Source organism: Cardiocondyla obscurior, linkage group LG05, assembly GCF_019399895.1.
Source record: "Cardiocondyla obscurior isolate alpha-2009 linkage group LG05, Cobs3.1, whole genome shotgun sequence".
In the NCBI taxonomy this organism is placed as follows: domain Eukaryota; kingdom Metazoa; phylum Arthropoda; class Insecta; order Hymenoptera; family Formicidae; genus Cardiocondyla; species Cardiocondyla obscurior.
Window position 1 is genome coordinate 3259454 of NC_091868.1, and position 15012 is coordinate 3274465.

The window sequence follows — 15012 nt, forward strand, 5'->3', positions numbered from 1 at the left end:
GAGTAAGTCCTGAGGACGCGGATGGCTCCTACTTATAAAGACTTGACCAAGACTTGGCTCTCCAATTGGCCTGCCGGTGTGCGTGCAGCACCAGCACACCGTGCGTGTGTACGTGCATGCGAGGAGGAATAGTGTTTGCGTGGAAGGTGTGGAAGGGGGCACAAACCGTGTCCCGATCGTTACACGGTCGAATGTTACACATTACACCGGTGCGCCGATACCGTCCAGGAATTCGCACCTCTTCACCGAAGAATGCGACAGACTGTCGCGCTCGGTGCTGAATCGCGTTTCTCGCATTCAAGCTAGTTATCGTCGCATATGATTAGCAAGCGTAAGTACGCTCCGTGCGTAGGACTCTCTCTCTCTTTCTTTCTCTCTCTTTTTTTTCCTTTTTCTTGTGAGAAAATATAATACATGGATGACGATCGAGATTTCTCAATTCATTGCGATTATCTCGTTTTAGCAAAAAGACGCGATTCGACTCGACTAAGTGAAAAATGTACGTGAATTCTTCCACGTCCACCTCATCGCGTATTTTCTTTTGTTAATTAATACATTTCAATGTTGTTCCATTGCGACATGCACAAAAGTGTTCCCTTTTTTTTTTTTTTTTTGTGTAACAAGCATTCGAGGATAATTAGCGGATATTCTTATATTTTCCTTACGAGGCTGTTGTCGTTTAAGGAGCCGGGCTTCAGAGCAGGTTTCGTTAATTCGTACGCGAAGACATTGATACTGATAAAAGTCGAGTTGAATGCACTTTCAAGACTTACACGCGGGAGAGGAAGTCGTCGTCGTCGCGGCATGCCGGTCTCGTGAAAAACGGATACGAAAGCGAATCGAAGACGCGACGGAAAGTAAAGTCAAAGCATTGCAGCATTCAGGATCGAGTTATGTAGACCGTCGCGATTATTCTATTTCTCGGCCTTGATCGCCGTGGATTCATCCTCTGTCCCAACCCGCGCGCCGGTGTTTTTTCGTGTTACATCGCTGCGGCGATACGGTTTTCCCTGCCGTAGAACAGGTTTCCCTATTTATATCGTGGGTAAATGAATCTGATAAAAATTAAAAAAAATAAAAAATGAATTATCGAGAGGCTGCGAGTCACGCTAATGCAATGAATGAAGAATTCATAATTAGTAGAACCATTGAAACATCCGTGTACGCATCTAAAAAATATCTATACGCGTTTTATTAAAAAAAAAAAAATTAAATTATTAAAATATATTATGTTTTTCATTTTGAAATGATCGATAAGCGAGTCACTTTAATATCCACTGTTCCACGTACAGCACATTATAGAAAAATTATATTATTAATTATGGGTTTTATCGTGGGACGATTTTTTTTTTCTATCAAGATCTATAGCTAACTAAATTATAGATGACGTCAATGATGCTGTCACTGCTTCAGAACGGTTCGACGAACTTTGCGCGAAAGGATGTTACAAAAATCATATGAATCAACTATGAAAACACGGAACGGACGTGAGTGTGAAGAAAAAAAGATATATAAAAAAAAAAGCGAAAATGTTTGACCCGTGACGGCTCACGAGATCGTGATTATCAGCAATCATCGACGATTGTTCTTCGCGTGCCGCGGCTATGCAAGTCCTAAGTAACGAGGAATCCCGTGGGAACGTAGGCGACGCTCGCTCATTTATTTTCTATCTACGCCATATAAAGATTCTCGAGGACAACTAGCAGCAACCGAAGCGTTGAACTTACCGCAGCTTCCGCAGATTCCCCGATCTTGTCTCCGCTGAATAATCGATCTCCTTTATTATCTCTATTCGAAATCCCCTCGTGCAAGATTCGATCTTATAAGTCGCGTTAATTGCACAAAACGATCGGTCGGGCAGCTTGCATCAATTCTTCTTTTTTTTTTTCTCTCTCTCTCTTTTTTTTTATTTAACAATTAATTTTTTAATATTGAAAATCCGTACGATCGATTTGTCTCGAGACTTAAAGCGTTTCTCGTCGAATTAAAATTCGTACGGACCGTTCGTTAGAATTTATCGTTTAGTAAAAGAATACGAAGCAAGCATGTTGCATGAGACAATTGTTTTCCTCGGACGTGGTCTTTTTCATAAAATATTTCACATAATTATAACTCTCATACCGCGTATTTCATTCGACGTTTAGATCTCGCTGCACATTACTTTTCAAAAAGATGCCATGCCATCTCTTCAAACATTATTTAAGGGCACACTGCCCTGGTGCATGTACGAACTAAACGTATGCACAGAAAGGGAGTACAATGGATCGTACTTCACGGTACGTTCGCCATAAACGTTCCGAGGAAAAATCCCGGATCCTTTGCCGGGACGTGCATGATCCCCGTCTCGTTGCAGATCCCCGACGAAAGAAACGATCTGTTTCACAAAGGAAAGATTTTGAATTAACGAGCCGTGGAATAAAGCGCGGAAGTCCACCGCGGATCCATGAATTATTCGTTCATGAGGGCAGACGCACGATTCATCTGTCTCCAGGACTTTTATCTTTGACGCAATATTGATAGCCATAAACATTGCGCAAAAATGCCTCCGTATCGCTGTCGTCCGTTCTTATTTCCTTCTTTTCGCGTTTGCAATATTCGTTTTGAAGAAAGATCTATTTTTTTTCGACGAGACAATTAAACTCGCGTAAAGTGATTTGCTTCAGCTTTCAAAGAAAAGCCAGCTGGCGAACGAAACGAGCGCTAACCGATCGAACGCGTAGATTATCAGGTGTGCAAAATTTTAAGTATTAGGGAAAAAAATTGCCAAATTCGAAAGAACAGATTTAGAACTTTTCTCGAGCGAGCTTCGTTCAAGCGCTTGTAATCGCTGATGACGTGTTGACTCGATAATTCGTCTTAGCTGGATCATCGTTTTTACGCCACTCGACAACTGTGTAATCATTAAAGCACGAAGGTAGTGATTTAAGTATACAATGACGCTCGTCATTAAGAAGACCAAAAGGGTTTAGCTCGGGCACGCACCGCATATGTATTTAAAAGATTGACTATCCTGTCGACATGCGAATACATAAGCACGGGCAGAGGCCGATGATTTATGAGTTACGGAGGTCTCAAGCCACCTTTAATATTCCGAGTATTTTCGCGTGCGCGCCTTATATATTTCTATATGATGTACAGTTATTGAGCACACACACGTGGACATTTCAAGTTGAATATATATACCGAGAGGGTTCTTTTTTTTTTTTTTTAATATAACTCTTTGTTTTGCAAAATTTAATTCGCCCAATTCGTTCCCACCCCCCGTCGAGTTAAAGCAACTTGCAGTTTAGTCATGCTCGCACTGTGCAAAGAAACTACACGAATAAAAGAGATATACATGATTTGTTTGTAAAAATGGGTTTTTTTTTAATGCTTGTGACGGAGGTAATAATTAACTAATTAAGAAAGAGCAAGGAGTCGCTTTAAATTTAAGTAATTAATATATGACTTGATCTCTTGATTTAATTATTATTTTCTTTACCGAATGCGTTGAATAAAAATGTATGTGCAACGGCAGGTTTTATTCGGAAAAATCGGACGATATCGGTACAAAATAAAAAATTGAAAAAAAAGGGGAAGAACGGAAGATAAGTCGTCGCGCACGCAAGGCTTTATAAAGATCGCTCCAGTTTCTTCGCGGTTCTTTTTTTTTTTTTTAATTTTCATCGTCAAATGTCGATGTCACGGAAAAGATGAAGGGGAAAAAAAAAAGAGACGAAGAAACAGAGAAGAGAAGCGCAGCATTGACCAGTCGAAAGACTTCGGCGTACACCGGGTACCTTTAGCGGCTTATAAATAACCGACGCGCCTCTTCGCGTCCCTTTGCGCACTTTTCCTTCCCTTCGCCCTTCCGTGGCGCACGTACCACCGGCGCGGATTTTTTGCATTCAGGGACCCCGTAATTCAGGTTCCCCCGCACGTACTCCTCCTGCGCAACGCGAGGGTAATTAACGTCGGTGTTGAGAAAACCGCCGTGACCGCCGCCGGTTTCGCCGGAGCAAAAAAGGAACACCGAGAATTTCGGTGTTGATTCTCCGAGTCGGTTTTTACGCGCCCGAGCAAGCGAGCAGAGCAACCGGCGACACGCTGTTCGGCCTGTACGTAAACGTAACTGCATTACTGATGCATGGCGATGCGAAAAGTGTTTCTTGGTACCGCGAAAAAACGATGGGTGGACGGCAACTGGCGGGGATCGGTTGGGCCCGGCCGGTAGTTACGGCTCGCACGAATTCATTAGGACGATGATTATTTATTGCCGCGGAGCGAAAGGAACGAGGGCGAGTCCCTCCTAATCTCCCGAGCGCCCGGAGCTTTCATTAGAAAAATCTATCACTTGTCAAATAATTATACATCGAGTGTACCTTCTTTTATTCTTCGTATTATCGCCTTTCATCTTAATTAAAAATTTTTTATCAGCGACAAAAGCCCCTTCGATTTTTAACCGCGTCTGGTTTCCTTTGCTATATTTTAATTATAAATGAATAATTGTATTTGAATTCGTCTTTGCCAATGCACGACTATCGTTGCAACGGAGTTGCAGGGAAGCATTTTCATGCTTAAATACCGTTGGGAAATTTAGATAAGAAAGTCTCGTACTTGTAACGGATCTTGCGAAAAAAAAAAAAGAAAGAAAAAAAAAGGAACATATCCATCTACCCACACAAGACAAAACGGTAACCGTGGTTGGCTCGAGCGGTCGCGGGATTGACCGTAAGAGTGTCAGTGATCGATTCCAGAGGATGACGCTTGCTCCGTTCATTTATTCCGCGCACAGCGGACCGTCCTGCTTGAAAGATTCATTCAGCATTCCCTGCATTTTTCTTCCCGATAGCCCAACGGAATCGGCAACGCGGTCTCTAATCCTTGATTCCGATCTAAAATGTTCGGTGTGCTTATCACTCGCGCGACGACGTAAATCCACACCCACCTCGTAACTGTCAACGCGCGCGTTTTAGCGGCGCGGCTCGGCCGTTGAGGCAAAGTGCCATCCTCCGTCAGTCACGTTTCGCCCTTGCGCGCTTTATTTTTCCCTTTAAGAGCGATTACAGCTGAAACCGATAATCATGCAAGGCCGTTTCTCCTCGTATTGTTTTTGCTCGCCGGGTTTTCTGCGCCTCCTCGGAATCATCTTCATGCCGCTTCCCGCGTCCTTTGTCCGGCGGGCACCTCGTCCGATCCGTCGAATCCAAGGACGAGACTGAATCACAGCCTCGTGGCGACTATCATTAACGGTCTATAAAACTCTGTTCATTGCACTTGTATCTTACGACCGTCCGTCGCTTCGAAAGAATTATCGGTACAATTTTTTTTCCAATAATCGAAATCGTTTTCTTGAGAAACTCCCGACATTTATGGCCGATTAGAAGTCTTCTTTATCTTTGTTCTAGAGATATGATAAAATAAACGGCGGAAAACGAGACATTTGAGTAAAATAAATAGAAAACTAGACCTTCCTAGATATTATATATATTTTTTTTTAAAGAAGATTGATTTTGTTAGCTAAAATATTAATAATCCACATGTTTTACTCGAGGAATTTATTTCTGGCAAATATTTTTAAAATAAAAACGCTCCGAAAGCAATATCTCTAAATATGTCTACGATAAAAAAAAAAATATTTCCGGGATGGTAAATTCGTATTTAGGCTCCCAATTTTATGTCACCTTAGCATATCCAGTTTGCATGCAGGTGCATGACGAGATTATTAAAGGCGTGTTTATCCTTGACCCAGAAAAGGACTGCATTTTGTGACCGAAACCATCATCGCTACCGACAGCGTAATTATTTCACGATCAAATTGATTTTAGGTTTGCGTGCATTCTTTCTCGGTATCTCCGGCGCATTTAATCCTTCTTTTTATTGATCTTTTAAATATCGATGACAAGGCGGTAGATCAAACGCTTTCGCGCAGTAATATTATATCATTACTGTAACGTGCATAATTAATATAACGGGTCGCGAGGACGTTCACATGTGGCGAAGATCAAGGATAACTCCGTTCGATTTAAGGATCGACCTTCGATAAATTTTCGGATACGTTGCATGTTGCGTGCTTTTTTTTTTTACGCGCGTAATTGCCTCCTTTAGTGTAATGATATGTCAAGCGAGAACGTGAAATAATATATACGCGTGTTCCTGTTTTACTTCTGTTATTGCCGTACGCGTTGAATGAGGTATTTCGACCGGACGTTTCCTTCGAGATTATTTAACGGACACACAAAGTGTAACGGCACCTTCACAAAAGAATTTAAAGAAGACATTATCATTTTTCAATATCGCAATGACGCCGTTCGATTTATATTGGCGGCGAGCACGTATCGTATCGACTTACAAAGAAGTCAAAGTTTGAGAAAGTTGTATTTTAATTATCTATGCGAGACGTGTAAGCAATGATCTTCGCGGAACTATTTGTAATAAAAGATCGATCTCGGTTAATGTTGTATCACGGTTTGTATGACATTTATAGACCGATTACATGGGGTTTAATGAACGGTATGATTAATAGACGGATTTATCTCATCGTTCAACTGCAGATTATCGCTCCGAGGCATGCTCCAGTACGTCTATTTCTGTAATAATTATCTTTTGCCTCACCGTAAGCTCGTGTATAGTTTCTTCTAAATGATATAAAAGCCTCGCGATTTAGATAACAATAATATACACTGTATTTTTTTTTTTTTACCTAATTTTATTGATAATAACTTTGTGAAATTTAAAAAAAAAAAAAATAGAAGCATATATTGAACTTAATTTAAAAATACGAAAATAATATATACAATTTATTTTAAGTCCACCGCATATAATCTGAATACGAATTTTTTTAATAGTAAAAAGAATCAAGCTTTTCCCTAAAGTTATTAATTTTTCTTACTGCAAAATATTAAATTTAATTGATTAATGTAAAAAATGCAGAGACGTATATTGAATCCCCAGATAACACGGAATTATTACCGTTGCGTTTTCAGGCGACAATATATTTATTTGCGTCTACAGTACGTTTTTTTAATGTTGCTGTGTAAATTTTCTTCATGGTGACATTACTTGGTAGCTCGATGGGGGGAAGAATCTTTAACGGTACATCGACGTGATATTCGTGCTGACTCGTCAATAAATAAATAAATGCAGCGGTGTAAAAAAAAAGTGTAATTTAAACAGCTCAAAAAATATAATATAATTATAAAGGCTAGTTAGTCTTTTAAATTAATTTTTTTTTTTAATAAACTTTTTTTAAATTAATTTTAAAGTGTGCAAAATTGTTTTTTATTTTTTTTTTATTATTCATGTATGTCTTCGCACGCGAATGCAACTGTAAGGTTTCACGTACGCCAATGGCAATACGGAATTCCTGAATCTGATTTCGGTCATGTGGGCGATTTTTACGGTCGAAACACAGTTAACCGCGAAGTTTGGCCATTTCTGGCGCCAGCATCGAATACATAAGACGTCCCACGACTTCTTTTTGATATATGAGATTTTTTTTCAATTTATTGAATTAAATCTTGAGGACGCCAAATAAGCGGAATCTTGTCGCTAGCAGAATCTTTATTTATAATTTGGTTTCTATATTCCACGTCGAATGTTAAAAATTCGCTAGAAGTGTTATTTTGTACCAGGTAAAGTCGATGATGAACCGTCGTCCTAATTTGGAACGCCTTAATTGCCGGTAATTCGGTTTTTTTCAATAGAAAGGGACGTGATTCAATGTTAGTTGGGAAACCGGAGGATGTAAATCGTCCGAGCGCAAAAGTCAGGTGTAGGTCGAAGTCCTTGGCTCAGGAGTCACTCACCGTGAAGATATCTCTCTCCTCCTTTTAATGACGATGCTCGCTCAACATCGTTGATCTTGAACTTGATCTCTCATCGGCTGTCCGCCGTAATTAATCGAAATCAATCAAATAAAGTGGCTTTAAGATGACGAGAAGTTATTAAATGTGACGGGATAGTGATCAGAAATCACCGGACTTTGAAATTAAAAAATAATTAAATTATAATACTAATTTTTTTTTTAAATAATTGTCATTGTTATGTAGAAGAGAATAATTTATTGCAATATACTTTAACATTTTTTTTTTTTTCTTTCTGGTAAATACACAAATTATAATGATTTATCAAATCGTTAATAATGACAGCTTATACAGATGTCCATCACCGTTTCTTTTAATTTGATTTAATGCTAGAATAATTCAAGATGAGATACATTAAGTACAAAGAGTATCGGAATATTCCATTCTCCTAGGCATAGTTTTTGCAGCCGCATATTTTATGTAAGCACAAAATATCTTATTCAATAGATTAACACTTGAATATGTATATCGAAGCGTTCGCGAAGACGGTAGGCTGACTCGTGTATCGAATTAAGACTTCCGAAAGCCTTCAGAGAAGCCGGTCATCAAGTGAGTCACGAAAGTACGCGATGATGGATGGACAAGCGGAAAGGGTGAAGAACTCTCGAGCGCGAATCCAAGCGAGTTTCTTGTTTACGAAAAGAAGTAGGAAGTCACGGAAAGGTTCAGAGATCCGGGTCCGATGATCGGGGTTTGATAAAACATAATCTTACCCTTTTTTTTTTTTCCTTTTTTTTTTACACGGTGCACTGCGCTGTTAAGGATCCAGTTGTTCCGTTACGAATACTTACAGCCGAAATTCCGCTGCAATGACGCGACCAGTAAGCGCAGTTTTTTCCTTCTTCCTCCGATTTCTCGTGGGACCGGCAAAGAAACGAGTATTTTATTCGGTATATAATCCTTCGGTACAAGATAATGAAAACGCGTCCGGATTCCTTGATAGATAAAAGAATGTGGAGCATTAAAAAAATATTTTAAATAAAAGTATGTCTTAGGAGGAAAGTAAGATGCAATCTTTTATAGAATGTGATCGCAAACGTCGAAATTGCTTTATGTCAGGTATTATTGCATTAAATCGCTTTAAATTGAGTCACGGTAAAATTGAATAAAAAAATTACATAAGATACCAGGCTCGATGATAAATAGCAACCGGATGACAATACGACGACGTAATGAGCGAAAAAGAAAAAAAATTAGCAGTGACATGAAAACATTATTTGTTACAAGAGTATTTTTAAACTCTGCTTTTTATCTTTGCTACCTCTCTTCTTTTGCGCCTGTTAGCGCATATTTTATATTTGAGATTTTACGTAATTTTTCAACTGTTAAGGACAACAATCGATTACATAAAATAAAACGTTACTTCCGTTACTGGCAATTAGCGGATTTGATCGTCTTGCTATTAGCAACGGTCAAGCAATACGTTTATCTCTTCAATTTTTTCTTTTATCGCGAATCGCGTGAATTGGTCAGGGAAGTGTGAATAAATATAAATTGATTAAAGATCTTTAGATTTTTTTTTTAATTAATTACTCCGTTTATGTATATATACGCTAAGCGTTAATTTTACATTTACATGATTCTCTAAAATATTAATCACGAGGTATACATATAAAAGAATAATAATGTTCACAGTCGGATAAATGGTAACCTACGTGATTTATATATTTACCATAATAATACTATTAATACATTATTTCAGAAATAAAGATATAAAAAGTTGTAAAAAATTATAAATTAAAAAGATATATAAATTAAATTAAATTAATTTCATTATAATGTAAAAAGTTATATCGATAGTTGATAACAGCGATATTCTTTAATTGCTAAAAAAGATTTTTAACATAATTGTAAGCATTAGCGTAAAATAATTTTTGACATTTTTACGTAGCTAATTTTTATTTGCGTTTATATCTATATTTTTTCAAATTCTTTCAATTTTACGTTACACCACATGTAATTTTATTTCATACAGAGAAATCTGTAATACAAATGTATTTTAATGCAATGTGTGTACATGATTCTACACGGATCTTTCGTTTTTTCTCTCGTATCCATAATATAATGCAGAAACGACAAGGACATTTATTAAAATAAAATAAAATAAAAATAATTGTATAAGATAAAAAAAAGTAGAATATAAATAGTAAAACCACGCAAGAAGAACATATAAGAAATAAAAAAGAATTTCATATAATACATATAAATCAATTTGCTTTAATTGGAAACAGGCAAGGACATTTTCATGGACAATTCCGGTAGTGGACTCGATCAAGTTACAATATAATAATCAGAGCGAATCATAAAGTATATATCTATAATCAGAAACAGTTATAAATATATTTGATAATATTACAATTCTTTTTTTTAAATACCTAACATAAAAGTATTTAATTTTGAATTAAAAAAAATTAGTTCCTTGCAAATAGACCCGCGAATTGCAAAATCTTTTATTTCGCGATATCATGCGCTGTTATACGTACAGATATTCACGTATGCATTTGATACCGAAAACAAGCGGGTAGATTAAAAGACGCAGGATTATAAGGAAGTAAAATCTCCTTGAAATCTTCTGCTAAAAAATCAAATACCCTCGTTACACATGGTACGAAAAGACCTCCTCATTTGTGGAACAAATTGGCGATCTGACGTCCACCGGTGATGTCATACGGAGGAAGGAGTAAACGCATGCGTTAACACGTAAATGCTGTGTAGACCACGAAGAGGTGGAGAGGTGTGCACAGTTGAACAGTTGTGTGAAAAACCGATTGTATAAGTAACCAGTGTGAGGATTAAAAAGGTAATCGTAATACGTGAATTAACGAGGCAATGCAGCGTAACGGAATTCTCATTAAAAACAGTATCGGCGCTGTATTTGCGATTGATTGAAGCATTTACTATGAGACATTTACTATAGGAATTGTTTGGCAATTTTGTTTTAAACCAGCGACACTTATACTTTCGTATTCTCTTTCGATAAAAGTGTTCAGTGATAAGGAGGATCGTACATCAGATTTTATGATAATTGTGCAGTAAAGAAAAAGAAAAAGAAATGCATCACGAATATTCGCGTAAACTGTGAATAATCTATTCGTTATCACGTTCCGATCACTTTAATCTCACAGTAAGTATTTGTATAAGTTTGTTAGAAAGCGGAATGAATTGTGTCAATTTTAAAATTGGATTTCTTTGTTTTAGTTACAAACTCGTGGTGTAATTTATGCACAAAACGTTAAATGATACGACGTAATTAAACGTCATTATTTCCCGCGCGATCAATTAGCAGAAGACAAACATAACGTTACGTGAGTCTTAATCGTTGTCGGATGATGTGCCAGTTAACACTTGCGTAAAAATTTGCAAATTGAATATTTTTCTTTTCTTGAAACTTAACAATGTATTATAATTTTAATCCATTTAATAAAATTTCTTCTACTTGCAATAATTTATAATTAAACAATATAATTAAATAAGAACTTAAAGAAGGAAAAAGTTTTATCGGGGAATTTGATTAAAAAATATAATAATAACTTAACAAATATTATTTTTCTATAATTTTAAAAATAATCGAAAATATTAAAACAAAAACCAAACGGTATTAAGGTAAGAGTTGAACCTTTTATAAATTTACTTATTATTTATTTATATTGAATTTATTTTTATTTATCGCCTTTTTAGATTTCTTACCAGAATTCTTATTAAGACGTTTAAAAAGACGACGTGCTCGATGAACGACAATGGCCAAATTTAATTTCAAAAGAACACTTGAAGCTAGAATTCCTATTTTTAAATGGTTACCACGGTATAAATTGACGGATGCACTAGGCGATCTTGTCGCAGGACTCACCGTAGGATTGACTTTGATACCTCAAGTACGTAAAACTGCAGCTATACGTTTCTTTGGTAAACGTTGACGTTATTTGATCGCCATTCGGTCAATACTAAGAAAACAATTATCGTGATTACAGGCAATTGCTTATGCGAACTTAGCAGGCTTGGAGCCACAATATGGGCTTTACAGTTCGTTTGCAGGAAGTTTCGTATATATTTTTTTTGGTACATGTCGAGAAGTTAACATTGGTCCTACTGCGCTCATATCTTTACTAACTTGGACATATGCGAGGTGTGTCAACGTTTTTTTTTTTCGTTTTTTTTTTAATAAAAAAATTTCCTTCTACGCTTACTAAATATGCCAGATTTTATTGTATTAAAAACTTTTTGATTTTAATTCAGAAGCTTTTCTATTGCTTTTAAATAGTTGTATAATGTCATCTTTTTTTTTTTTTCTTTTTAGATTTTTAAGTAGCAGTTTCTATTTTTTTCTTCTAATACAAAATAAAAATTTATAGCACTAGCTAGAAACAGATAAAACTTTACGATTATTGACCGGAAGGTGTTTTTAACTAGTAAATTTCGCGTGTATTGAACACGCCGTTTATGCGCACGATTGGCATAACAATGCTTGCTTGAGATTTCATCCGGTTGCGTGAATGAAAGAGTATGATAATTGAGCGATCGCTTGAATTGCAACGTAATTGAATTGTTAAGAGCCATTTTTCATAAGCTGCATCTTGAGAAAAATTCATTCTTCAAGGTTGTACAACATAAAAGATATCTATTGAAACGACATATTAGGTCTAATGATTTCTTTTTCAGTGGAATTCCCGAGTACGCGACCTTGCTTTGCCTCTTGTCCGGGAGCATCATCGTATTATTTGGTGTTTTACGCCTGGGATTTTTAATCGAGTTCATATCGATACCGGTGGTATCCGGGTTCACATCAGCCGCAAGCGTCGTCATCGCCTGCAGTCAAATAAAGAATCTGCTAGGGCTGAATATCCACGGCGAGAGTTTCGTCGAAATTTGGGTGGAGCTGGTACATCACGTCGCCGAGACAAAGATACCGGATTTGATTTTATCATGCTGCTGCATCCTGATTTTATTAATCTTGAAAGTGAGTCAATTCAGTTCTAATTGATAGCAGAAACTTAATTATTATTCTGTCGATTTATCGTTATTATTTTTTTTTTTTTTGCAGTACTTGAAAGATGTAAAGGTTGCCAACACCACGTTGAAGAGATTCCTCTGGATGATTGGTACAGCTAGGAACGCTCTCGTGGTTGTTCTTTGCGCAATTGTATCTTATATTTTCGAAACGCACGGCGAAGCACCATATGTTCTTACGGGTCATATCGTCGCTGGTCTCCCAACCGTCGAGCCACCCCCGTTTTCAAGAACAGTTAACAACCAGACCGAGACTTTCATAGATATGACGAAGAACTTCAAGTTTGGCATCTTGGTCATACCGATTATTTCTATTATCGGGAACGTCGCCATCGCAAAAGCCTTTTGTACAACCTTTTCATTTAAGAATTTGCTTTAACGTTGAATGTTATTAGCTCGGTAAAAATGTGATTTTATTGCTCTTGTTTAAAGCGCAAGGCATGCCGTTGGATGCGACACAGGAAATGTTGAGTCTAGGATTGTGTAACATAGTCGGTTCCTTCTTTCAATCGATGCCTGTTACAGGATCTTTCTCGAGAAGCGCAGTGAATAACGCTTCTGGTGTTAAAACACCTTTAGGTGGCATCTACACGGGTGAGTTTTATTAACTGATCAAACGGCATTTGTTCTCGTGTACAACAATTAAACCTCCACGATAAAATTGAAGTTAAAAAGGTAAAAAAAAAGAAAAATGTATTAATGACAAATAATTTTCAGGTATTCTAGTCATACTTGCATTAAATTTGCTGACTCCGTACTTTTATTACATCCCGAAGGCAACACTAAGCGCCGTTATAATTAGCGCTGTAATATTTATGGTAGAAATCGGTACAATACTTCCAATTTGGAGGTGCAATAGTAAGTATGCATTTAAAAACATTATTTTGAGTCTTAATTAACACGCACAAAAATGTCTTAAAGACATTTTTGAGATATTCTGAAAACTATTCTTGAAAATATTTCTTGAAGCTAATTAATATGATTTTCATTTACAGAACGTGATTTAATACCGGCGTTTATCACGTTCCTTGCGTGTTTATTCGTCGGAATTGAAATGGGAATTTTAATAGGCACGATGTTCGATTTAGCTGTATTGATATACCTCAACGCACGGCCGACGATAAATATCGAACATAGAAATGTAAGAAAAAATATAATAACTGCACGTTTGAATTTAGGAAAACTCTTAAGAAATTACTTATTTTTTTAAAGTTACGATAAAAGATTAAAAATCTTCTTTTTGCAGATTTCAACAGTCGACTACTTCTTGGTTCGTCCTACCGCTGGAATTTTGTTTCCCGCTGTAGATTATTTGAGAGCACATTTGACGAAAAATCCTGGCATGAACGTCGTGCTGGATTGTGAACACATAGACAAAATAGATTTCACTGCCGCACAGGTTTCAAAATAAAAAATTAATTTAATTCTTAATACAATATAAATAATATTAATAAATAATTTATATGCTGCTTTTGAACTATTAGTATTAATATAACACTTTTTAGAGTATCAGTGTGATGATAAAGGACTTCAGGAAAAATAATTGCCAGCTGATAATGCTGCGTCCAAATCCTGATATATTCGCGAGGATACAATCATTGTCGGGTAAACAAATTTTGATGGTAAGAAATGAAATCGATTTAATCGCGATTTTAGGAGAATCTAAAAGCGTAACGCGGAATGATATAATTGCCTCTATAACGGATGAACGAGCCTCTACATGGTTATAATATAAAATATACATATGTTTTAAAATATTTTCTTTAGAAACACAATTCAAATAAGATAACAATTCTCATCTAACAATAAATATAAAATGTACGTATTCAATACATTAAAGATTTTTACAGATATACATCTCCTATCAAATTCCTCATAAACTCTAATTTTAATTGATTTTACATATAAGAAATCATAATAAAAAAATCTTATTTTTAAAAAACTGTATTAAATCGAATAAAGTTAATTGCTGCCGCTTAAAAAATTAAGGGTTTGTTTAAAGAATGAATCATGTGAATTATCAAATGCGGAAGTACCAAAAGTGTAATGTATTTATTTCATAAAACCAGTCCGGAAAAAAATAAACTATATTATCTATATTAACATTTTAAACACAAAAATCAGATAGAAAATTAAAGTACAAGTAGAATATATATATTTTTTT

General features: G+C 36.3%; 1 protein-coding gene across 4 annotated transcripts; it reads left to right on the top strand.

Moving 5' to 3' along the window:
- Nucleotides 1–9292: 9292 nt before the first annotated feature.
- On the top strand, nucleotides 9293–14789 carry LOC139103017 (sodium-independent sulfate anion transporter). Of its 4 annotated transcripts, XM_070657335.1 has the most exons (12): nucleotides 9293–10644; nucleotides 10828–10968; nucleotides 11043–11447; nucleotides 11523–11716; nucleotides 11813–11967; nucleotides 12501–12798; nucleotides 12883–13195; nucleotides 13281–13442; nucleotides 13566–13706; nucleotides 13844–13989; nucleotides 14095–14247; nucleotides 14354–14789. In XM_070657335.1, the coding sequence occupies exons 4-12, from the start codon at nucleotides 11582–11584 to the stop codon at nucleotides 14576–14578; spliced, it is 1728 nt and encodes a 575-aa protein (XP_070513436.1). In that variant the 5' UTR covers nucleotides 9293–10644; nucleotides 10828–10968; nucleotides 11043–11447; nucleotides 11523–11581; the 3' UTR covers nucleotides 14579–14789. The 4 variants fall into 4 exon arrangements, with proteins under 4 accessions (XP_070513436.1, XP_070513434.1, XP_070513435.1 ...); XM_070657333.1 differs by having other exon boundaries at nucleotides 9293–10968; XM_070657334.1 differs by having other exon boundaries at nucleotides 9293–10968; nucleotides 11043–11149.
- Nucleotides 14790–15012: the final 223 nt, after the last annotated feature.